Genomic DNA, 27,483 nt, shown 5'->3' with positions numbered 1-27,483 from the left:
AACGGTTATTATGCTAATAATAGATTTATCCCATCCACCGTAACACACATACATAAATAAGAATGTGATATTGGCTCTCATATTAACATTCCGGATGAATAACGAGGATAACGCGTTTCCTAAAAAAAATAAATATGTTTAACGAACCGGAGTTTCTCCATTAACATGAAATGAAAAATTGGGAGATAAATGTTCGAAACAAAAAGTATTTCTGTACCGGAAATTCCGATAAGACTTGCTTAGGAGTTACATGCGCTCGTATATTTTAATTATTTTTAAAAATTCAATATTTCCTCCAATTTTAACAGAACGCAGTGAAGTTCAGACAATGTACAGGGATTCAAGTTTTTCGGTTCCGAGCTGTTTACAGCCGTAGCTAATCGTCGGAAAGCTACTAAAAACGAAAGGAATATCTTCACCTATAACAACGATCAATGTTCCCCAATGGGAATATCAGTTAATTTTTGAAGAATGCTAATGGAATTTATTGTTTCGCAATGATTAATTTTTTAAGGAAGATTTCAATGTAGTTTCTCAAAAATCATTCCCTTTTGGTTTGTTTTGGCGCAGTTCGGCGCAATTGGTCTTTGCGCCAGTAAAACCAAAATCCAATTCAATTCCCTTATTTTATTTATTCAGACAAGACAAGAGAAAACCAAAAAACATACAATACAGAAAGACAAAAGAAAACTACAAAACAAACACTATTTGACCCAAAAGAGATATAAACAGTAAACACGAATACAAAAATCTCCTCGGCAACCTCGAAAGTATACAAAAACAACAATAGTCAATAATATTACACAATAATATTCAATATCAAAATTAACTTTTTTTTTTAGAATATTACTTAAATGTTCAAATGTTACCCCTCTCTCTGAAATTGAAGTGATTAGTTAATTATCAAATTAAATGAACTGCTCAATATTCGTTATTTCAAATACGAAACTAATTACAGCTCTTTTAAACGTATTAAGTGAAAGCTGTTGTCCATTAATACCATTAAACTCATTGCATAACCTTGGAGCAGGAAAGCATAAAGATTATTTTATAAATTGTTTTTCTTGGTAATGGTATGTGACATAGATTTTCTGTTCGCATAGTACTTCTTTCCGTAATTGCTTTGCCGGGATACCAGTCAGGATTTTTGTACATGGACAGCAATACTTTATATAAATGAAGTCGACGTACGTTAAAATGAATTAGCGATACACCGCGTTGCGAGAAATTATTGTCAATGTGCAGAATATCTAGTCAGAAAAAATCATATACACGGCTTAAAGATAGAATAGAATTTTTCTATGTTCGTCCCCAGACTGGTAATCCACATAATATATGTGGGAATACCCGTGTGCCTAGAACACTTCTCTCAAACACTGTTGTATGAAATAATAAATTAGATAAATAGATTTTAGTTTAAACATCTAACTCATAATTGCTCTTAGTTTATTGGCAATTAAAGTAGTGTGATATTTCCATTTCAAGTTGAACGAGATAACTCTAATTCATAAATCATTCATTTTTACGGGAGAATAAAAATTAATTTTTGAAAATTGCTCATTTTTTGGGAAGAATGAAAGGGGCCGTTCAAGTATTAGGTCATCATCGATGGGGGGGGGGGGGGTTACCGATTTGCTGGCTTTTGATGACAAGGGGGGGAGGGGGGTTTGGATAATGCTTACGTAATCAACCACCCTTTATGAAAATATGAGTTAGGATTCAGAGGGACAGAGCTGATGACCAAATTTTGCTGACAATGAGGGGGGGGGGGATAAAAAATGGCTAAAAATTTTGCTTACGTAATACTTGAACGGCCCCAAAGGGAAACAAAAAGCACGTGGAATAAAACTTAATTTCTCAAAATCTCATCAATTTCAAAAAAAGTTTCTTTTGCTTTTACATTTTACTTTCTTTCTATAGACATGGGCGAGTAAAAAAAAAAAAAAAAAATGTAAGAAATTTTATCCCCCGTAAATTTTTCGGTTGATACGCCCCCTGAACTAAAACACAACAAGGCAAAGTGAAAGGAAAAAATGATAAAAACCAATTCGAATCCAGCCGTGTAAAAGAAATCAAGAGCTATAAAAATAATCGCACACTTACCAATAGAGAGCGTTTTCTTTCTTAAATGTAAAGGTATGTACTCATATGCTTGCTCACTTTGACCATGAATAAGTGAATAAATAAATACAGTCACCCCCCCCCTCCCCCCCGTATTTGCGGGAGTTACGTTCCGGGGGTGACCGCGAATAACCGAAACCATAGTTTGTTTGTATATTTCGTTTATTGGACAGCGTGACACAGAAGGTAGAAGGGAATGTAAGAGAGAGGGTGCAGCGATTGTTGGTGATATTTTCTGAAAGGGCATTGTGATTTCTTCTTTATGTCATCAAGTATGTTGGAATATGATGACAAGGTTTCATCTACCAATTTTTCTACATGTGAATAGCGTACCATAGAGGGATCTATGCCGTGAAAACAATCTATTGCTGATTTTAAAGTGCGAAGACTTTCCGCTGTGTTACTCATGGTGTGTGAACTTGTCTTCTACTTCTTTATCTTGATGATCTTCATCTGGTACCGCTTCAGTTTCAGGAGCAGTCAAACTTCATTAATTTCTGCTTGGTAAATGCCTCTGAATTTCTATTAATTAGCTGTTCGACTTGTATATCCGTATCATCAGAAGAAACTTTATCATCGAACCCTTCTCCACCCACCTGTTTCGCTAACGTGACAATGTCTTTTATAGTCTCTTCAGTTGACTATGTAGAAATGGTTGTGTCCTTTAGCGTACATTGTGGCCAAAGGTTAATCCAACCCGAGGTGTATGTTTCTCTCTTGGAAGCTGCCACGGCTCTAGTGATGACAATAATGCAGACGTGCCATTTTTTGAAATCCAGAAATCCGGAGATTCTGCCGAGGATGTCAGTCTTTCCATACAGAATAGAGAAATCACATCTACATACTGTTCATAAAACATAAGTGTTTCCTTTCGTGGATGCTATCAATGATTGATAATCTTGGGTATATGAATTCTTAAAAGCTTTATATTTAGCTGTATATAGCTTAAAGTTTTATATTTTCTTTCCGAAGATGCTTAATCGGAAGAAACGATTTAAAAAAACTCAAATTACAAAGCTGCCGACGAGGAAACGTGTTTACCGCATGGCTGTTAATGGGATACAATAACGATTATACAGGAATTTCGGCAACCAAGGTCATGCCCCTGATAAATGATTGCCGATAAAGGCTACGAAAACGAAGTCGCGTCTTTGCCAGTTGCTTAAATGCGGTCACAGAGACTTTTTTAAGGCTGCTCGATGGAAATGACTACGGCTGTTCTCTAAATGATCTGTGAGTGCGCCACGGGTCGCGAAAGAGATCTTTAAATGTGTCGCGGTACACTTGAGAGCCGAAACTGCAACATCAGCCATTCAAGTGATCTCTAAATCATTTAGAGCCACTTATGTGCTCTTAAATCGCGGAACACCCAAGTGATCTGGGAATGTGCGACAGGCCACTTGAATGATGTGCAACTGCACCGCGAATCACTTACATCGATCTGAAAAAGGCGTCGTTTTTCGTTCATTTTTACAAAATTAGATTCGAGGTGGCATCAGTTAAGGGCCACATTTGCCCGTGATCCACGGATCCATCACGTGTGATATTAGACACATGGGGGAAATTTCATCAAAACCACTCAAGGGCAAGGCACAGCACAAGCGGAGATATAGACAGGTCTTAATATACGCATTTTGAACATTTGACCAAATTGCTCGAAGCTTAATGGCAGGGCATATCTCAACCATGCAACTGCCCAAGGCAACAACGATTTGAAGCTTGTATCAAGTGAGTTGTGATGTTACTTCGAAAGCAATGATTCGCCCATCAGTGGATAATCGATTGAGAGAAGAGAAATAACCACAAATAACTATTACTCTGAAAACATTACGATAAAACGCAGAATTGTTGGAAAAAATAAAGAGAGTGATATTGGAAATATACTTCCGTATGAAAACCGTCAGGTAAAATAGAAATTCAATTTTCAACATAGACCTCAATATCATCGAATACAAAAAAAAAAAAACTGAAGCATTTCAATGACCCGATGCACTTCATTTCTACCTCCTAAACAGGAAGAACACTCTTTATTGCATTTAGATAAACGCTACACGATAGAAAAGGAACCCATTCCGAAAGAAATAGAAATGTAATATCTGGAGCGATGTTGTGCGTTGATAGCGGTTGGTGTGGGTATAGGGGTATGAAAGCTATTTTCTTGTTCTCATATCTTATAGAGGGTGCATACTTTCATGATGAAAGACCGCAACCGTGGGGGGAAAAAAAATGGAATGGAATTTTTTCTCGTCTCCGGTACAAGGAATACAAAACTAATGAAAACTTGCGGACGTGTACATACGTGAAGTGGAAGGGGCTTATGGAAAATGTATTAGTTCCGTGGGGAAAAAAATATTCATTATATACTTTTTGGAATCTCCAGCGAAAACAAAGCAAATAGGTTCTCCATGTAATGTATATATAACACGGGGGGGGGGGGGGGAAATTGGCCAAACAAATAGAGTATAAATGTTATGGCGCTTCTCACACAAGAAGTAATTTAAAAGGAGAAAAAATGAATTTTCATTTTAGGTGGTTGGAGTTTTACTATATTTTTTTCGGGGATTATGAAAACATGACCCGGTGAATATTGATTGATGAATTTATATGATTGATTGATATTCCGGTGCTACGATCTTTTCATACAAGGCGAACAATAGCGTGAGATTCCAACACTCTCATTCTAAATTCATTTTTTTTTTCCACCGGTTTAAATTACCTTCAGTATGAGGTTTTGGGAGTATTTGTCCCCCTCTCTCTCTCTCTCTCTCTAACCGAGCACAACTCAGGTCTATCGCCATGGGTAATTTCCTACCTAGTGAGTTGTGCCGGAAGTGTTATAGTGATAGGAACCGAGACACACCCAGGATCTGTCACACTCGGTGATATAAGCACACTGTCCCAGGGGACTCGGGTGCCTCCGGGGAACCCAATCATTTACTGAGCTTGAGAAAGATATATTACATACATGGGCAGGAGCCATTACGCACCTCGCCAGTAAACAAGTATGAAATTTATGATCGAAAAAAATCACAGGTTATAAATCACAAAATCGTCATAATAATCGTCATAATCGAGAATAGTTCTTGGTAAAATTTGATTTGATTGTCTTCAGGGATTTTCATTGAATCAGTAACTATCACATCAATGAAAGCTGTCAATGTGCTGCTGGGTTGATCTAAGAGTGTGTGCATTTAACAGTCTGGGTGCGTATCTAGTGCCGTGTCTGATTTTTCAGTGCTGCCATCTATATTTCAGGAGGTAAGTGTAATGACTGAATACTTGAACTGTTGTTTTCGAGAGAGTATAACTCTCATTTCATTCAGCACGCTGCAATGAAAATTCATGGACAGGACAATGAAACATAAAATATAAAATGTTGTTTTGGATGGGTCAGTTACAAAATCGTGTACACACGCCTCCTAAAGTTAAGCACGCGACGGCTTATATAACGTAACGACACCACTTTAACCGTGTGCTTCTGGATTGGACGGTTATTCGACCCACAAATGCGTGGTACTTGGGCGAATAGTCCCTTCATGTGGAGCTTTCGGCACACATTACTGGCAAAATATTGACTTATTAAGTGATGCTGCAACAATGGATGCAACAGTGGTGGAAGTTACTCGTGGATTGCGCTTGGGCACTATAGCAACATACCGATCATTCGATTAATTTTTATGCTGCAGAGTGAGTAAATTTCATGCGCCATAATACCGATTGATATGTTGGGGAGGGAGGGGGTGAGGGGAGAGAGAGATACACGTAACTTCAGCGATGTTTCTGAGATATAAAGCCGGGTTCACATTGGACGATAAGCGATACAACCACGACGTCGATATCGAGAATTGTATAGTTGTGTAGTATCGGTCCATGCCTTACCACTGTTTTTGTCTTGAGGATTGGTCTACTTCACAGTTCTTACGGAAGAAAAGAATAGCTAGGAGCCCGCTGTGTGTCTGCAGAGGATACAAAATCTTTTCGCGTTCCTGGAATCTAATTCGAGGCTGCTGCATGTCAACCAGGTTTCCAGTCCTCCTCCCTCATTAGCTGATGAATCTAATCAGGAGTTTGATGCATGATACGAGCCACCAATGCCAAGAGCTCATGACAAAGTCTCGTCTGACGCAAGCAACATCATAATTTCAAGCGTCCTTGTGAATATAGAAAGGCTGAAGGCTTATCAAGAGGGTAGGCAAAATGGAGTGTTATGTGTTTTCTTCCTCCAGGCAGTTGATGATGGACTAGTATGTGTACTGCTTTTCCTCCTCGTCATTGAGTTAAATGGACTAGGACGTGTTCCCTATGTGCAATTTCCCTAGCCTTGTGTTACTTTCCCTACCTATGTGTCTAAGTCAGCAGATGAACCATGCTGCTTGTTTAAATTGATACAATTTCTAATTTTGAGGATCCGTAATGTCACCATGAGGTTTACCACGGATGTTATGTCCTCCTGGTTTTTTTTTTCATTTTTTGCGGTCCCCTATACGTTAAAAGTTCCTCAGGAACATTAGCACGGGGCACGTTTGGTTTAATAATAAAGCATCGGTCCAATATGAACCCGGTCGAAAGCGCTGCGTTGACATCCACCTGACTCCCTGTTTGATTTTAATTACTGACACGGCTATAAAAAGAATTTGTTACATACATATAAATTTCAAAAGCGTCCTCCTCAACCCGCAACAATGCAGCTCCTCAATCATGTAGAGACTTCAAGAATTTGGAGCAAGAGCCAGAGGAAGTTCTAGAACACTGACCTAAAACTGTTTCCTGTGGGTGGTGGGAAATTATTTGTGTGCGAGAAGAGGAACGATGAACCACAAACAAGCTTGTATGGCCCAGGTGTAAAACATTTACTAACATGATTATTGTTTCTGCTGGCGTTTATCACTAAGCTCTGGATACGATAAAAATCCAATCGATCAGCCCCTTACCTGAATAAACTATCACACCATTCACCGAAAGAGGAAAAAAAAAATCAATACCTCTCTACACGCGGTTCTTCCCCCCCCCCACATCCATCGCCACAGAAACCCAACATAAACGCACGTGGGGATAGCAAAATCGATACAAATAAATTTGTCAAACGTTCGATATCCCCCTTCCCCCACCCAAGAATGACAAGTGTCACACTATATCGGATTTCGATACGTGTCGCGCACCTGTTCGTGTGACGTCCTCACCACGTGCATATCTATCTGCTCTGGAATAAAGCCTGTATTAGTCGGTGGCAATTCGATCCGCGCGTGGAGGACCGACTTGCATTATTATAAATACCCGACACACACACACACACAAACGCACGCAGTTTAAGTGCAAACAAATCTCCGAAAATCCGGTTCAAACATCACGGAGCAGCGTTGCCGTGTTTTCATTATCACTAATGAAATCGATCGCTATTCCGCGACGGAGAGAAAACTACTCGACACAGTATTACGAATGCGAACACTTCCACCACCACTCGCAATATTGCAACAACGAGTGTGCGGCAGCTGGAGGAGTATAGGTGTGTACTGAGTGTCATCTTTATTTACTCTCTACTCTCCTTATTTTTTTTTTTATCGATTCCTATATTTTTTAGTGTCTCTTATAAACGTGGAAGTATTAGAAAATAATAAAATTTTCTTATATATGTATTTTTGCAACAACGAAGTGTGTTGTTGTTGCTGCTCTCTTTTATCCCACGCTTTTTATTGCCAACTCCTCCTCGTGACGGATAAAGGTAATCGATATGGCGACCATGGCGACTGTGACTAGTCGTGCTGCTGGATGAGAGAGAGAGAGGTAAGTTGGAGACGAGGAGAGTTTGGATGTATATATATTTCTCTCTCTCTCTCTCAAGGCACTTATAAGTTAAGAACACGACATTCAACAGGTTTATGTGAAGAGACCAGATTTAAGTTCGTCTTCAAAAGAGGAAGCTCATTTCCTTTATAAACTCTTCTCAAATAAGCTTATCCCCCCCCCCTCTTTTTTGCTCCCTCCACTTTTGAGCTGTTCTTTTTAAGAACGGAGATAAGAAAATATATTTGGTTCGATTTCAGACCGCAGGACATTTATTAGGTTAGGGCTCTGCTCCTGTTTATTTATTCAGATCTCCGCCAACTGATATGGCGACTTCGGCTTGATCAAGGAAAATGATTTGGCGAAACTACCGGAATTTAATGCGTTTGATCCATGCATTCAAAAATTTTGCAACTACGAGGAAGAAACATATCATAATGTGCATGTCTAACCCTTTAAAAGGATAAGGGAGGTTTTTTTTTTGTTTTTTTACATAAAAAATTGCGATATTTGCGTAAAATATTTTTAAACAAACCACATTAACCACTTTACCATCAAAGGATGTAATATTGCGTACAAATGCCAGTGGAATGAATTCAAACAAGTTCGCTCTGTTTTCTTTCCTCTTTCCTGATCATCCCAAAGCTTTGTTGAAATGACATCCATATTTATTATGGATGGTCGAAATGAGAGGGTTTCAAGAAAACGAGATATCTCGGGATTGCTGCTGTAAGGGATAAAAACTTCTGGCGTATATATGCATTATCATTAATAAAATCTTGAAGAACCCGAGTTTTTTTCGGTGGTGGTGGGAGAGGTTGTCACTGACTACACGACTTTTGCCTTCTTATTTCCTTCACAAACCAGTTTCGACCACTTCGTAACAGCCTTCCACCGCACAAGATCCCAAAAGAATTTACAGTTGCACGTAGCTTGAGTGGCCCGTGGTATATTCCCAGGGGACTTAAGTAACCCTCGGCATATTTACAGATTTAACTTCAAAGATCCATGCCGCAGTTTCACATCGATCAAGTGATCCGTGGCACATTTCTAAATGACTTGAGCGACTGGCGGTTCCAGAACACTTAGGTGTCCCGCGTCACATTTTTAAGGCACTTAAGTGACCCGTTGCACAGTTGCAGAGTACTGAAGTGGCCCGCGACACATTTACAGATCAAGTAACATTTACAGAGCGCTTCAGAGGCTCTCGACGCAGTTTCAGGTCATTGAAGCGACCTGCGGTACAGTTACAGATAACTCAAGTGACTTGATCAAGTGGCCCGTGACACGTTTTAAAATCAATGAAGAAGTGGCGCGCGCTCTTTTAAAGTTTGAACGCTCTTGGGCTACAGTTCGAGGCAGTTTTTCACTGTTTCCTTAAAACTAGTTTTTGTGACTAATGTCATAGCCCACTAAACAATTAGTGTTAGGGGTCATTCAAGTATTATGTCAGCATCGAGGGGCAGGGGGTTCGGATTAGCTGACTTTTGATGACAAGGGGGAGAGGGGTTTGAAGGTTGCTTACGCCATCAACCACTCCTTTTTGAAGATATGAAATATTCTAAGCTGCTGACGAAATTTCGCTACCAAAAGGGGGGGGGGGTTAGTGTTTTCCCGACTTTTGCTGACAAGGGGGTCAAAAATGGCTAAAAAATCTGCTTACGTAATACTTGAATGGCCTCTTATCGGTCTAGTCAGCCGTCCTAATGCTCTTTTTTGCATGAAGGGACCACCACTGTAATTATACTGATTTCGTAGCGAAGCCATCTACCGACAGACGCGACGACATTCGCAAAATATTTTACATCCCCCCCCCCCAAGATAATTTTTATAAAAGAAGTCAAAATTATTTTCAACTAAAATAATCCGGATTAAAAATTTTAAATAAGGAAACAATCGTATGTGAGGAATGAAATAAAACAATAACAATCACAATTATCAATTGGAAGTCGCAAACGAAAAAAATTTAATCCGAACATTCCAAGTGTAGGTTTCGATAAGAGAGAGAACGCATAAAATACATCCGAATTATGCATGAGCATAAATATTCTCAAGGGATGCTAATTACCATATTTTATCGAATGATTCACCGAAGATACTTTTAAAAAGCCAAATATTTGCGATATTATTCCTATTAAAATGCAAATGAGAAAATTTTCGGAAATCCAATCTCAACTTTTAATCAAATGTGAGAATTTCATTGTCTTTGGGCTGCGGAATATCGACCGAGTTTCTAATTTCAATTAACGGTGTGGCGACATTTCCTCTCCCCTCATTTCCACCAATTCATTTTGACGTCATTAACGTACTGAAGTTATTTCCAATCGAACTCGAACACGCTCAAGTATTGAAGAAGTCAGGGATGTGTACGGTCGCAGTGATGGACTGTCACCGCGAAAGTAACCAGGTTCGAAGCCCGCTGGCGGCGCTGATTTTCCACACAGAGACGTTTCAACGCAATACAGTAGAACCGCGATTATCTGAACACATCTGGACCGAAGGGTGTTCGGAAAATCGATTCCGAAACTAATTCGATGAAGCAAAAGGAATAAATTGAATTCAAGTTGAATTAGTCAGACGAAAAATATGACAGCGAAATTTGTTCCTATTCACACGTTTCTTTGCTTGTCAATCGTTTATAGCTACATGCACTGTACCCGGATCTACCCCACTGCTTACATACCTATAGCTCACAGGTACGGTATGTACAATTGTTTGGAAGTGGATTATTGAACAATGGAGCGAAGCTATCGAGTTGGGAGAAAAGAGGATTCGAGTTCCAAGGAAAAACCAACTGTTGCATTGACTATAGAAAACGGAAAATGAGTTAGGTTGAAAAGGTATTCGGTTCCGAGTTGTTCGGAAAATTGATGTTCGGATAAACGAGGTTCTACTGTACTGATACGATCGTGTCATCCCAAATTTTCACTTCCAATATGAAAGGGGTCATTCAAGTATTACGTCAGCATCGAAGGGGGGGGGGTTTGAAGGTTGCTAACGTCATCAACCACCCCTTTTTTAAAATACGAAATATTCTAAGCTGCTGACAGGGGTGGGGGAAAGGGTGTTAAAAATGGCTGAAAATCTGCTTACGTAATACTTGAATGACCCCAAAGTAGGATGGCAGCACTTCTCCAATGCAAAATACGCGTTGCTTTGACATCATAAATACGTTTGTGACCGTACATAATGTGCACGCAACTTTCCGATGTCGCCGATTCAGTATAAATTCCCGCGTAGGAATGTTTCCGATGCACATGAATAGTTTAATAGTAGTACAAGATTCCCAAAGAAATCTGCTTGATCATTTTTTCCGACGCAACGCATCTAAAAAGAAGGGCGAACTCGTCGTCCTCCATCTTTTATCTCTATGTTTCACTCCAACAACAACAAAAAATTCTAGAAAATATGGATATAAATAAGTGTGCGATTTACGTAATTACATTAGCGTGGATTTCTTAATTATCTAAAATGATTGATTAAGGGTAAAATATACAGTTTGCCCTGGATTTTGATGTTATTTATACAAAAATTTTGCTTTTTATCAAAGTTTTTATCTTGAATTTCATTTCGGAGCCTGTCAATTTTATAAGTTTCCGAACACGTGAAATTTCAGCAGCTCTTGAAAAATGACAAGGAATCGATTCTTCCTACGTTAAAAAAGTATTATTTACTTAGGCCCGCGGAGGATTACACGCTATAGAAGTTTGACGAAAGATTTTTTTTACGAAACTTGGAAAGTAAAAAACAACCAATAAGCCCATTGGTTACATTTGTTGAATTCTTCAAGTTTTATAAAATAACTTTTACAAATCTTTTATAGTTTCAATCCCGGTGTCGGCCGTATTTTATACTGGAATGAGACGGAAAGATGTACTCTCTACACCGTCAAAAAAAATTCAGAAAAGAAATTGGTATAGTGGGTTTTTTTTTGGCCATGTATTTGCTATGCGTATTGAAATACACACGGGACCATAAGGGGTCATTCAAGTATTACGTCAGCATCGGGGGGGGGGGGGTTCGGATTTGCTGACTTTTGATGACAAGGGGGGGGGGGTTTGAAGACTGCTTTCGTCATCAAACACCCTTGTTGAAGATATGAAATATTCTAAGCTGCTGGCGAAATTTTGCTGATAAGGGGGGGAGGGGGGGTTCAGAGTTTTGCTGACTTTTGCTGACGGGGGGGGGGGTCAAAAATGGCTAAAACTCTGCTTACGTAATACTTGAATGGCCCTTGAGAGATTCAACAAAAAAAAAAGGGTTTTGTACGCTCCAAGCGACGTCAAATCGTTAAGAAAACGGGACTCGGAACAGCGATGGGAGAAAGCGATAATACTGCCGTCATACTTAAACTCAAAGATAGCGGATGGGTCAGACTAGGGATTCAAGGAGCCCTAACTCTGACCAAACCACAGAAAAATATCCAGAATTTTTTCCCCCTGACGAAAGAAATGCACAGTCAGCCACGTTTAATCGGGTAACAGATGAACGAACATAAGCCCCGCCCGGAACCGAAACTTTTCCCCACAGATACAATGTTTAAGTTCTCAGCTTTGAGTGATTATTTGCAAAAACTTTTTCCGGCTTAATCGAATATTGCGGCGATGCACAGGGCGATTATTAATACACAGGGGTGCATAGCCAACAGCTGGAATCACAATTGAAACGTTAGTCCTCGAAGCATACATCGAATTAAAAAAAAAAAAAAAAAAGTATCCAAACACAGATACGTCATTCATATTACAAGGGGTTGTATAGTTATTGAAATTTAAAAAAAAAAAACAAACCTTTTTATATGGACACCCTGCGTTCAAAACCCAATTAGAAAGTTGTTGCTCTGTCTGCTCTGAGCAGGGTTGGGTTTTTGACACGACAAGCGTCATAAAGTGTCGAAAAAACAGTCAAAAACCTAAATGAATGCTTTTGGATAACGTTTTGAACACAATAGGTATATAACATGACGAAGAACTTAAACTTTTGCACATTACAAAATGCTTTATTTTTGAACACTAGTTTATTACAGTAATTAAAACAAAAGCCCAATTATAATTTGCAATTTTGCATTTTTCGACACAAAGAGAATCTAGAACAGACAACATAATTTTATGGTTCATTCTTAAACTATTGATTATCTGTGTTCAATTTACTAAGTGGAATAGAGCTGCTTATTCAAAATGTGTGCGATAAGAGATCAAGGTTAGGTTTGTTTGATCATTTTTTGTCGCACCCTGGTCATTTTCTGCACACGAGGGCTAATTACACCGGGACCTACAATTAATTGCCGATTCCGAACGGCAGGCTCGTTTTTTATACTCATCGAGAGACTGGTGCGCTAACCCCTCGATGGGGGGACTCCCTGCGGTAGCAATTTTTTGCTGCGGTCGAGTCGCCGTTTTTTGTTGTACCCCTGTGTCAGGAAAGTTTTCTGACAAGGACGAAACGGGTATCGAACTCGCGACCACCTCTAAACATCCTTTGGTACTTTAGCCGAGCATCTTATCGACCGGGCTACCGCGCCCCGGTTAGGTTTGTGATAGCAGAAACAGAGTATTGAAACAGTGAAAAACTTACTGTCAATGTTGTAAAATACAGTAAAACCTCGTTAAGTCGTCACTCCGGTTAAGCCGTCATTTTTTTTTTTTTTAAGTCCGTCTATGAAAAGTTTGAGAAAGGAACAGATTAATTTTATGGCTCCCATTAAAAAAAAGAGCTTGCTAACAGCATTGTCATATGCTTAAATTGTAATCATAAAAGCTTATTCTGTTCGAGCTACACCTGATTTCTGCATGGGCTCCACTAATTTAGGGCTTCAAATTTAAACAAAATACCTTCGTTGAAAAAGCAGATATTTTTTAAAAGTTGGTCTTCTAATGCGCATTTTTCCCTACCTAGGTCAAAAGTGGATCCCGTGTTCAAGATTAACTTGATAAATTTTAACAGGATTATCTTGTAGCTGTATCATCTATATATATAAAATTGATTTTCTGTCTGTCTGTGTGTGTGTGTATGTATGTTCTCTATACAAATCCACAATTTTAGATCGATCGTCGCCAAATTTTGCATATATACCAAATGGGACCCGACTTGAACGATAGGCTACTTTAAAATTTCGTCAGAGCAGGGCAAGTGCCCCAAATGGACAGAAAACTGTCGGGCAACAATGGTTTTTGGACCTCAACAATCACTTTCGGAACGTTTACTTTGGTTACCGTGGTTCCCTAGCAATGCGTTTCAGACATGCATATGCCTTTACAATGGTTTGTCACTTCTTTAATGCTGCCAGTTATGTATAATAGTTTATGCTTTTATAATGGTTTGCCACATTTTCAATACTCCCAGTAATGAGGCTTTTGGAATAGACGTCATAATCATCATCAGCATCGCTTTGAGGGGTCAGGAAAAGGGTGATCCTGATAGGAATCTGTGTTATAATTGCAGATTCTACTGTATAAATGCGGAAATTTGGTGGGTTTTCTGTCACATCAATAATTTTGAAAATTGTATTGAATTCTCTATTTTTGAAATACTGAAGTCGCTTAGAGATAGATATACGAAGCCCAGGAGATTAAATATGAAGTAATTAGCCGGACCTACTTTTGAGTTGAATATCCAGGCAATAACATTGATTTCAACTTTTTATTTACATCTTCTCAAGCATGAAAATTAATGTCTCCGTATTGTCTTTTGATATTCAACTGCATAAATTCATATGGTTTAGGATGTTTTAAAATTAATTATGGACTCATAAAGTACATCGAAAAAATTCCGCAGCTTTAATTAAGCTTTTTTGGAAGCTGAAACAGGCAGAGATGGATAACTTGAAGTTCGGGGGAGGGAATCGAAATACCTAGCTTCCATCAAAAAAAAAAGGGAGGGGGGAAACTCTTCATTTCCACGTTCCTTTAAATCTATATTTGTTTATTTCATGAAGTCGCGCAGGAAGTCGCCATATTGGTTAACTTTAGACACGGTTTGCATGTCCCTCAAAGAAAGAGGGAGATATCACGTGTTTCTAACAGCCCCATTGAAGAAAACCCGGGCAACGCCGGGTATTATAGCTAGTATGAACTATTGATGAAGAATTAAATTAACTCTAAAGTTTTAAATTTCATGTACATGTTAAATTATTGAGCACTAGTTCTGTTATGAAGAAAAGCTAACTATTCTAACAGTTACTCTGATAAGTCTAAATTGAAAATTACTAGTATAAATCAAAGTGTGTACCAGTATATTTTACCACAAAAAGTCAAGTAAAGAGCTCAAAAAATTTAAAAATTTATATTTTTTTCTTTTGCAATCTATAAATTTTATTAATACAGTGTAATTTTAATTCATAATTTAATAAATGTTACATTACTTTAAATTTATGCGATTTTCACAGTATTGCACATTGAAACTCGGTTAAGTCGTCACTCTGCTTAAGCCGTCATAACTTTTGTATAACATGAGGTGACGACTTATCGAGGCTTTACTGTAGTTTTATTTTAACCTGATAGGTAGATAACAGAACCTTACTTTCAGGTAGATTAAAGGGTATTATACAGTTGAATCCCGTTTTAACAAACACCGTTATAGCGAAAAAAAATCTCATTTTAACGAAAACTTTTCCAATCCCCCCAGAAAAGTTCACATAGGAACAATGTGGAAAACTCTGGAATTCTTTTATAACGAAATTTCGTTACAGCAGCGAAGTGATTTCTCCGGTCTCTTGGAGTTCGTTATAATGGGATTAGACTGTATTTTGAATCGTAATTACTGAGCGCGAAATATGTACTTTGATGTTTCAAATTTTCTCATCTGCCAAAAATTTCATTCCATATTAACTCACGCAGCATCTGTCCATACACTAATTAAACCAATTTATTCTCACCTTAAAAATTTCTTAGCTTAGGTCGAATAAGATTCCGAGTTTTAAAGAGTATTTTTAAATCAAAGCAGAGCTGGCAGGAATTTATACAGTCGAATCCCGTTTTAACGAATACCATTATAGCGAAAATCTCGTTTAAACGAACTCTTTTCTATCCCCCAAATAAGTTTACATAAGAATAATGCTAGGTAACCTGGAATTCCTTTATAACGAAATTTCGTTACAACGAAGTGATTCGTCCGGTCTCTTGGCATTCGTTATAACGGGATTCGACTGTATACGCAGGACATTGTTTTGCTTGTTCAGATACAGTTTCAACTGAAGGACAATTGCATTATTTAAATGCTAATGAGTATACCGTATCACCGTCAAACTTATTCTTAGTGAAAAAGTAAGAATAAGTTACATAATTGCTTGTACAGTCGAATCCCGTTATAACGATTGCCAAGAGACTGGAAGAATCACTTCGTTATAACGAAATTTCGTTATAAAGGAATTCCAGGTTACCCAGCATTGTTTCCTATGTAAAACTTATATGGGGGGATTAGAAAAGTAGAAATTTTGGAAGGTCGAGAATCATCTTGAACTGAAGCATACCAAATCATTCCAGTTTTTCCTTCAGCGGTTATGCTATATTCTATTCAAACTGTATATTTTATAAGGAAAAGAAACATATTGTGCCAAAATAATTCTGTAGAGAGTAGAAAATTATTTTGCAATCATATCAAGTATAGGGTGGGCGAAAAGTCCGCAGAAACTTTAAAAATGAATAAAAACCGGAAAAATAACTGAAATAAAAAACGGTTTGCAGGGTTAGCATCGTTAGGTCACGGGAATTTTTAAAAGACAGGAAACAAAAAAGCCCCAAAAAACAGCCGGTAGTTGGCGATGACGTACACAAGTCAAAGAAAAGATACGCAAATAACGAACAGAATACCTCCAAATCGTTTACTACAGCAGTATGTGCATGATCACCATCACAAGGGATAACACATTGCAGGGGAGTCACAAACCCAGCAACGGCAGAGTGCGGCAGGTCCACATACACGGTTTACAACGGTGAACACTGATTGTGGATTAGGAGCGCAAGTTCTTATAACCGTCTCATTTGCATATTTCCACTGAAATCGCTCCTACTAGCGCAACCTATCGGCCGTTGGTTTCTCGTCTTTATCGTCTTAAAGATATTCCCGTGACCTAGCGATGCTCACCATGCAAAACCGCTTTTTATCTCGGTTATTTTTCCGGTTTTATGAAGTTTTCAAGTTTCTACGGACTTCTTGCACACCCTGTATTTATTCTTTGCATAACACAGTCATTTTAAACATTACACGCAATTAAAGTGCGTATTTCCAATGGGAATTTTTATATTGAAAAGCAGTATTATAGTGGTTTTTGATGGAGAGTTTTAGCATGACAGTTTAAACTGTCACAAACCTGCCACCTCTAGGACTACTAAAAAAAAACCCCACGTTTCAGAGTCACTGAGATAATTGAATTTAAAAAAAACGGAAAAAAATTATGAATAAGAAAATACTTTTTCCGTTAGTTTTGGAATTTACCGATTAATTCCAGAGGGAGGGAAAAAAACTAAGCGATGTTATTTGGGAAACGTGGTAAACATTTCTAGTTCCGATGCACGACGTACGAAACGGGATATCAACATCATAGCAGAGAACCCAATTTTTCCCGGCCATTGGATCCAGGAAAACGCGAGTCGACTGACTAACCATAAGAAAACTCATCATTCTTCATCACGTTTTCGCGGGTTTCCCATCAACCCATCTCTCATCAATTTCTCTCTCTCCCACATCCGCGTCCAAAGAGGCACATCCGCGAAGGAAGTCACCGCCGGTACACATTAATCACGTCAAATTAAAAACACTTCTCCTTCCCCCCCCCCCCCTCCCTCCAACACAACAAAACTATCATTACTTACCTTTCTCGCAGACGTATCCGGCGATGGTTATTCCGAGACCTTGTTGGTCCTTGATGAGCTCCACCTCGAAGGTTTCCATCTCGGGGAGATCTTCCTCCCCAGGTGCTGCTACAGCGTCCGGCTCGCCCCGGACCGACGATGAGAAGTCCGCCTTCCCGCCATTTGGGAAAGGAGTCTGCGGAAACATGTCAAAAATTATCAGTAGAGCCCGGAAGTTTTTAGGCACTAAACACGTTCAAAACAGGCAGGCAAAGGGCACTGAACATGCTTAAAATAGACAGGCAAAATGCACTAAAAAGGCTTAAAATATACAGCAAAAGGCATTAAAAATGCTTAAAAGAGGCAGGTAAAAGGCACTAAAACTGCTTAAAAGAGGCAGGTAAAAGGCACTAAAACTGCTTAAAAGAGGCAGGCAAAAGGCACTAAAAATGCTTAAAATAGGCACTTTTCATGTATATGCTACTCATTTATGAATTAATGGAATAGGAAAAATAACTAAATGCCTAGACATTAAGTGTCCAGAACTCAGCTAAAAATCGGTTGCGCTTTACTTCTTTTACTGTTTCAATTACAGCAGATAATAATCGCTTTATTTCCATAATCAAATTGATTATATGGCAAAAATAAACTGTTTGTGGTCCCTTAGTATTCAGTCGATTCCAGGGTGAAGCATTACTAGACGTAGAGTCCGTAGAGAAAATGGTTGTGCGGTTGCTTCGAGTTACGAATGATTCTCATTTAACTGTTCATTATTTAAGAAATTCGTTTTATTTTTATAATGGAAACACAGCTCCAATGTTTTGTTTTAAATATATTGTTGTAAAAAAAATTAACTTCTCCATTCATATTACCACATATGCGGACATATACTTCAATGGGAGGGACCGGTATGGCCGTATCTGCCTCACACACCCCTGAGAACGTCTCTGATCAATCGCAGCTCTTCTAGGAGTGTATGAACATTTGGTTTTAGAGTTTTATGTGCAGAGAAATTCGTTTAATATTGAGGCAATAGCACCCATCGTTTTTTGTGTATCTGCCCGATGAGACACAGGAGGTTAGACACACACACCGTGTATATAACATGAATGTTCGTATTTAAATTCCACACAGGCTTTCATTCAAGATACGCAACATCCTCAATCGATCTTCCCGTAAAATTTTGATCATTGCGATCGAAATAACTTTACCTGTTAATAAACGGGAAGAGTTATTTGAACGACGATGCAAGACCACAAAACACTTAATTCTAACACATATTTAACCGAGAGGAAAAAAGTCCATTGGTATTGAAAACACTAAACCTCACACGAAAACAGTTCAAAAGGGAAAATAATTCGGGAAAAACGGGAAATAGCGAACGGTTTTATTCGCGGATAAAAATTCGGAAGGGAAAAAAGCATTCGAGAGATGAGGAGCAAACATGCAAAAAAGCCTTAACATGCGAAGCACGCACGAAGCCAGTACTGAATATATAAAAAGAGCAAGTATAACGTAGAAAAATTTCCGCCTCAACAAGTTACAACGCATATTTTTGCATCAAAAGTCAAGACAAAAAGAACAAAACGAAATTCCAGCGGAAAAACTTCCGAACAGCAAACCTATAATGTATTCATGATCCGTACAGTTTTCAATGTATCTTGACGTTAACACATCACTTGACGCGGCGTAAACCAATTGCCACTGTGTGAACTGTTTTATGCAAATTAAGCATTATACGACGGGGCCTCGTGCTAAACGAAACACGGGGCGCGTGCAGTACTGTGATGGATGGTGGAGCTCACTAAAGAGCAGAGTTCTTCAACTGTGTCCCGCCCCCCACGGGGAATTATTTCGCCAATTTTTCTAAATCCACTACATGACTGGGAGCTGCATCGCTGTAGCGCAAGGGGTGCACAACCTGCGGCACGAGTACAGACAAACCTCGTTAATAAGTCACTCTTGGGAGAGCAAAAAAATACGACTTAGTATGCGGAGTGACTCGTTAGACGGAGTAAGCCACAGCTGTGCCAATTCCTGTCCGAGGATAATTGGGACTTCCAAAAAGTGACTTGGAAAGCGAAGTGACGTGTTAACCGGGCGACGCTTTAACGAGGTTTGACTGTACTGCGGAAAAAGTATCAATACGCTCAACACAATAAATGCTTTTTGGCTGACCGTATTTTATATATATTTAAAAATACTGGAAAATCGGGATTCATACGTGATATCGCCAATTATCGCGAAAAAATTGTCTAAGGCCGGGATTACACTATAAAAGTTTGATAAAAGCTGTTCGATAAAACTAGAAAAATGCAACCAATAAGATCATTAGTTGGATTTTCTCGGATGTAACCGATATGCTTATTGGTTGGATTTTTCAAGTTTTAAAAAGAGAGCTTTTGTAAGACTTTTATAGTGTAATCCTGGCCGAAGGCAAGTAAAGTTGTCAATTTCAGCCAAAAAATTGCCACAGCCATGTGAAAAATGTCAATTGGAGTAAAAAGAAATGCCAACGGCAAGGAAAGTTGCCAATTACAGTGACAAAAACTGTCGGAGGCAAGTGGAGTTGTCTGCGACAATTCTTCCGGCTGTAATTCACAAGTAAAAAAATGTCAATCGCAGCCGGAAAAAACTGCAAAGACAAGTAAAGTTGTCAATTACAGCACAAAAAATTATCAAAGGCAGGTAAAGTTGTCAGTTACAGCTAAAAACATTGTCAAAGGCAAGTGTAAAGGCTAAAATTGCTGGAATTAATGTGGCAGGAAATAGGGACCTGCGAATGCCAATCGGTTAAAGGTAACCCACCAAAAATACGCATACGTTTGACAAATATGTGAGATGAATTTATTTATATGACCAATAATTAAATATGATAGCCATAATTATCATAATATAGGCATAATCATGAAGTCATATGGTCCCCCTACACATATACAAGTCTCTGGTCCCCGAGCGACAAAAATGCCGCATATCTGGCCCGCGGAATGAAAAGTTTGCCCAGCCCTACTGTAGGATGCTTTTCACATTTCTATTTCTGTGAGCAAAAATATTTCATCCGTGTCAGTATTAAAAACCAAACAGAATCGAATGGGAGTTAAAACAATAAAATTTTATTGTTGCTCACCACAAACCAATAGAAGAATCCACTGTTGTTTACAGCCAGTGGTTCCAGGAATAGTTTTTCCCCTACGAGTGATTATTAAAAACAATTTCAGAGTATATAACCATTGTTTTCGAGTACTAAACCACTGTTTCTTTTCTGATAGTTTAAAAAAAATCCGATTGTTTCTTGGTGCATTGTTTGAAAAATAAATCATTATCAGAATGTGTTATTCTTGTTTATTATCCACGGAGGCATCTTCGACCCCGTTTAGAGGGATACAATCTTCTGGAACCAAAATTTCTCTCATAGAGATAATGTTAAAAATCCCACTCTTCACCATCATCATTCTGTGGTGTCGCAAGCGGGAAGAGCTTAGACAATTTTGCCCATTGCCCTGACACCAAGTATAGTATAACATGAATCGTGGATCATGTAGATGTGAAGTAACAACATACTGTGGGGGTTTTCCCCAGAGGTTTTCCAACAGCTTTGGGAATAGAAGGTATGGAAACTGTTACTATTTTACTGAACCCCTGTACGTGGGTATTATAGTATAACTGCAGCCGATATAAAGGCCATATCTAAATAAATGTGTCTGCGATACCCTTTTTAAGAAAAGGAGAAGAGGAGGTCTCCTAGGCATATGGCCAAGAACTCAACATGAAGGTATTGGAAAATAACACACGAGAGTTCAAGTTAGAGCGGGGAATTGATACTCACCACGAGTTCATGTTTTTAGTATAATTAAGAAAATTTATCAAGTTGTAAATGCACATTGACTACTCCACTTAGTGTTGTTAACTGATGATCACCAAAGTAGTTTCCTCTGGATAGAGAAGGCGGAGTTTCGTCACACACAGAACAAATAGGCGAGTCTGTATAGCCACAGTTGTGTGTTTCCCTAGGTTATCATACCCGGTGATGACCTGTATAACCTGTCGAATCTGTTTCCTATTCAGTGAAATAAGTTTTTTGGCAATATTCGGTTGTGTTCCCAAGGCCAGCTTGGTCTGAAATCCCCTCCTCCTCTTACATAATCGGGAAATATCCACAACTTCTCCACGCTCAATCGAATATTGCGATTAACACGACGACAGTAAATATCTATTAGGCCCAAGATGCATATGCTACTTTCGAGCAAATCCTTCCAATAAGCTTATTCGCAGCAAATACCAATAAGCTTATTAGTATAAAGATCGGAAAACGGTAGAGAGAATCTAATTTGGACCATGTCAACTGAGCTGTTTTAAAATGGATTCACGCTGACTGAGAGTAGAACAAAAAAAAAATAAATATGCAACAGCCGGCGCCATGATTATGCAAAAAGCCGAAGAAAATCTCGCCAACGATTTCGAAAAATGAAAATTTTTCTGCCTGGAAAAGGACTGTCCGAGACCGTCTATCTCTTTGGGAAAGAGCGCAAACCATCCCAAGATGGTCTCCCTGGGAGGTCAGCGGTCATGTCTGTCTGAAAAAAGATGGTTGTACAGATGGCAGCGAAGGAACAATTTGATGTCCAAGACATTGCCAACTACACAAGTAATTCCACAAACTACACCAACGTTGTGAAACGGCAATCGAATCATCCCCGCATAATCGAATAACCAGTTTGATCGGATATTACGAGCTAGAACCGTTGATATTGTTTGAGTGAGGGCGACTGCGTCACGGCAATACCGCTTAAAGGGTCGATTTCACCAGTTCACAATTATAAGGTTGAAGAACAGCATAACCTGACCACCCCCGCCAAAAAAAAATTTAAATGATTCAAATTTTCTATCCACACAATACTTATTTTAAAAGAACTTGCTACCCTTTCCCGGTATGCAAGAGGGCCTGGGTTCGAGTCCCGGCGGAGACAAGACGACTTTTCTTTCCGAGTTCACCTCGGCATGATGTCCAGAAAAAATAAATGTTTCCTTAATACTTATTTTCACACGAAAATTTGAAATTTTATTTCCTTTCATGCCCCCATAGCTCACATAAGACGCTTTACGAATCGCGTTATAAGGCTTAAAAATATACTTCTCTATACTATTTTTTACGCACGAGAACTCCTATAAAGGTACCTATAAGATAAAAACTTTCTAAAGGGAAGAAAGTTCCACCATGTGTCATTCCGGAGGAAAAAGGAAGCTCTCGTATGTGTGTGTGTGTGCAAGAAAAGAGTTCAAAGTTTGGAAAAACTTCTCGGGAGCACTTTGATAACTTCGGACACATTTCACCCTTATTTTCCTTTTTTTTTTTTATCCAGACACATTCCACCGAAAACGAGTGAAGGAGACGGGAGGGTGGAAAAAGAAGAAATCCTGGAAAACTGATGTTCCAGAATAGGGGAAAAAGGAAAAAAAAAAAACCGAAATGGCACGCGACTGGTACATTTTTTTCTCCCTTTTCAAAAAAAAAAAAAACAGGAGACATTCATTACAAACGACATAAAAGGGGAAAAAATATTGAACTTTCAACATTTTTTTTTTTCCCGAAAATAAAAATTGTTAATATAAAGTCCTCTCCTGTCGCAGCCCTTTAATTAACATTTTCCGGAGAAGAAGAAAAAAAAAATTCCCGGAGAATTTTTCCATGAGAACCCGAGACTTGAGACAGAGTCACCTCTTCCTTCCACCCCCCTCCCGCCATGCACGACAGGATTAAGGAATAAAAAGTATAGCGGAGATATATATAAAGCTCCTCAAAACGAGCTCGGAAAAGTCCTCGAATTTCCAACAAACGAGATGCTGCTCCTCATCTTCGCAACAATTTCAATGTCACCGTCGCTCGGGGAAAAAAAAAAAACAAAAAAAATCCCATTTTTCTCCACCCCCCTTCCGTTATAACAGTCTCTTTCCCGTACACAAAGGCCTTTCGAGCCCGATAAGAGAGTGCCCGGGAAAAGAGGGCTTCCATATCCCCATTGTTCGTCACACGTTGTCCGAAAAGTGGCTCGTTCACGTGCGCACAGCGACTGAGAAAAAGCCATTTTCACTGACGGGGTATCTCGAGAGCAGCACCGAGGATCTTGAAGATGCCAGAGAATGCGTTGGAACGGGGGGTGTGCTGTAGTTTCTTCTTTTTTTTTTTCCTTCAAGAGATAAGAAGTGGGAAGAGAAACCCTTTATATCCGATTTCTCTTAAACTCGAGTCTTCTTTTCAGAAGATGAAATAAAACAAAAAAAAAAAACGGAACGCGTCATAAACGCATTACATTTTAAACTTACAAAACCATATACAGCCGAATCCCGTTATAACGAACGCCAAGAGACCGGTGGAATCACTTCGTTATAAAGGAATTCCAGGTTACCTAGCATTGTTCCTATGTAAACTCATTTGGGGGGGGAATCAGAAAAGTGTTCGTTAAAACGAGATTTTGCTATAAGGGGTCATTCAAGTATTACGTCAGCTTCGGAAGGGAGGGGGGGGGGGAGGTTTCAGATTTGCTGATTTCTGATGATAATGGGGGGGGGGGGTTGAAGGTTGCTTATACGCCATCAACCACCCTTTTTTGAAGATATGAGATATTCTAAGCTGCTGACGAAATTTTGCTGACGGGGGGGGGGGAGGGGGGAATCAGTGTTTTGATGACTTTTGCTGACAAGGGGGGGGATGAAAAATGGCTGAAAATATGCTTACGTAATACTTGAATGGCCCCTAACGAGATTCGACTGTACAGCGAGACCTGTCTAAGACGGACACTGTATGAGACGGAAACCTGCCTTTAAAATATAGTCTATTCAATGATTAGTGCTTTTATTTGCACATTTATAAAACGGAAATCTGTCTAAAACGGAATGACGTTTCGTACAGGTTTCACTGCACTACTACTACTCAACCAGACACACCTGCACTTCGTCCATATTCCTCTGCGGAACTTCTAACGAATTGGTACATGTTGGAATGTGTGTGTGTGTGTGGTGAACCTTTCCGTGAAGTTTGTTTCTGTGTGCTGCCATCTGCCATCAATTTTTCTAACTATGCATGAAGTGTAATGATTGAATAGTATATCGTTGTAGGCCTGTTGCTCTGTGCGGCGAGACTTTGTAACGGGGAGATCGGCTCACATTTGTGCCTCGAAGCTGGGAACCACAACAGAACCAAATACTGCCAACTTAACTCGCGCGGATACAACAACAACGTTCCTAATAAAGGGGTTTGTGTTTCAATGACAGACCATCGGTTGAAATACCGCGTTTCCCCGAAAATAAGACCCGGTCTTATATTAATTTTTGCTTCAAAAAAATGCATTAGGGCTTATACATACCGTCGAATCCCGTTTTAACGAATACCGTTATAGCGAAAATCCCGTTTTAACGAATACCGTTATAGCGAAAATCCCGTTTTAACGAAAACTTTTACAATCCCCCCAGATAACTTTACATAGGAACAATAAAAAAAAATCTAGAATTCCTTTTTAGCAAAATTTTGTTATAACGAAGTGATTTTTCTGGTCTCTTGGAGTTCGTTATAACGGGATTCGACTGTATTGGGGACATCCTGAAAATCCAAGCATTCTTATTTTTTGAAAGAAAAACTCTTATCTTGAATGATGGTTACAGAAAAATCGGGAATAAAACTACGACTTCATAAAACATTTCTTTTGGGTGTCGTCGCTTAAAGTAAACTTCGGTTTAGATTTTCAGGACCAAAACAAGGGGCTGTGTCCATCATCCTCCCGAAATGCTCTTCACTCCATTCAGTCCTCAGCGTTGAACTGTATCTTACGGCCGTGATTCCGATATGAAGGTTTGATAAAGGAACTTTTACAAAGCTTACATTAGCTCGAATGTAAGCGATATGCTTACAGGTTGAATTTTTTACAAAGGAGCTTTTATACAAGCCTGTTACAGTAAAATCCCGGCCTCCGACAACAACATTCATTGGGTAGCCGGAAATATGTCATAAGCCGGGATTACACTATAAAAGTTTTAGAAAAGCTTTCATAAAACTTGAGAAAACAACCAATAAGCCCATTCAGTTACATTTGGCGGAATATAATCATTACACTTATTAGTTCCTTTTTCAAGTTTTATAAAAGAAATTTATAAAACTTTTATAGTGACCATATGTTGTTTTTTTTCATTTATCATCAGAAACGCTTTGAATAGTAATTTTCTTCGTTTTCTTTGATGAAAGTCAAAGTCTCAAATTTATCTGTCCACGTCGACGTTCAACTCTTGTCCAAGGAGAGACCTGCTTGGGTGTTTGTTAACGAAAATTTAATTTTCTTTTTGATATTATAACTGATTTCAAGTATAAATTTCAATGATACCATTCATTTATATTTTTATTTGATAATAAATAATAATAAAACCATTATCTTATATATAAATGTGAAAGTATGTATGTATGTATGTATGTATGTATGTATGCTCTTTATACAAATCTACAGTTTTAGACCGATCGTCGCCAGATTTTGCATGTATACCAAACAGGTCCGGGATTGAACCGTAGGCTACTTTAAAAGTTCGTCAGGGCTGGGCAAATGCCCGAAATGGGCGAAAAACTGCCGGGCAACAATGGTTTTGGGGGCCTCAACAATCACTTTCGGAACGTTTACTTTGGTTGCCGTGGTTCCCAACAATGCGTTTCAGACGTGTATATGTCTTTACAATGGTTTGTCAAATCTTTAACGCTGCCATCATAACAGTTTATTCCTTTATAATGGTTTGTCACTTTTCCAATCCTCCCAGTAATTAAAAAAAACCCGGGAAGCGCCAGATATTTTTGCTTGCATGTATACAGGGTGTCCTGTAAGTGCTAATGTGGCCTTTATCTCATCAACCACCCATCGTTGAGGTATAGTTTCAATTTAAAAAGTGCTTAAAAGGAGTTTGAATAATATTCGCTGCAGAAGCTGGACATATGACGTCACTAACAACAGTGAACAACAACTACGACGATAAAACAGGGAATAAAAATGTTCAACGCCAGCTGATGAACTCAATGCTTGCCTCAAATCATCAGCACTCTACTTCACCAAACACCAACTCTGGCCGTATCGCTACATTGCAATTTACTGCCATTAGTGAGATGGGTTTGAAGTGAAGGTGCTGTCTATCGGTGGTCGCCTCGAGTTCGTTAGGACATCAACACTCTGGCACGAAGCTAAAAAATTATCATTGTCCACCAACATGCGAGTTCAACTGCAAAATGACCCGGCACTGCTATCATTTTCACATCAGTTGATCAAACTTGGCAATGGAAGAATTCCCGTAGACCCAAGAAGGACTGATTACGTTCCCAAATGGATTTTACCAGTTTTTAAACTCAGTTCAAGAACTTGGAGACAAAGTCTTCCCAAACATTCAACAAAATCACCAAAACCATGAGTGACTGTGAGAGAGTAATTCTGGCACCGGAAAATGACAGTGTGAACAAGATCAACGAAAAAATTCTAAAAATTATTCCAGGAGACTCCACATCTTACAAATCGGTTGACACTTTCACAGACTCAGCGCAGACAGTTCTATATCTTGCAGAATTTCTGAACTCTTTGGATATTCCGGGTGTGCCACCTCACAACTTGACCCTCAAAGTCGAAGTACCTATAATGCTTCTAAGAAATTTGGAGACACCGAGACTCTGCAATGGCACCAGAGTCTGCGTGAAAAAATTGCACAATTACATCCTTGAAGCAACGATTCTAACTGTATGTGCCAAAGGAGAAGACGTCTTCATTCCACGCATCCCAATTAT

The 27,483-nt window shown here is 38.9% G+C and overlaps 1 protein-coding gene across 6 annotated transcripts in view; it reads right to left on the bottom strand.

Moving 5' to 3' along the window:
• Positions 1 to 27,483, bottom strand: part of LOC149063817 (multiple PDZ domain protein-like) — a 689,010-nt gene that overhangs the window by 282,715 nt on the left and 378,812 nt on the right. For all 6 annotated transcript variants that reach the window (XR_016196092.1, XM_089255618.1, XM_089255619.1 and 3 more), the window contains exon 9: positions 17,709 to 17,883. Coding sequence is in view for 5 of the 6 variants with exons in the window: in XM_089255618.1 (XP_089111744.1) it covers positions 17,709 to 17,883 (175 nt within the window). In the remaining variant the exon portion in view is untranslated. The remainder of the gene's footprint in view (positions 1 to 17,708; positions 17,884 to 27,483) is intronic.

The sequence above is a fragment of the Pholcus phalangioides genome, unplaced genomic scaffold (assembly GCF_987345545.1).
Source record: "Pholcus phalangioides strain wild (caught in Gottingen) unplaced genomic scaffold, Ppha-v1.0 ptg000043l_1, whole genome shotgun sequence".
Lineage (NCBI taxonomy): Eukaryota > Metazoa > Arthropoda > Arachnida > Araneae > Pholcidae > Pholcus > Pholcus phalangioides.
This window is presented reverse-complemented; position numbering and strand designations above follow the sequence as displayed.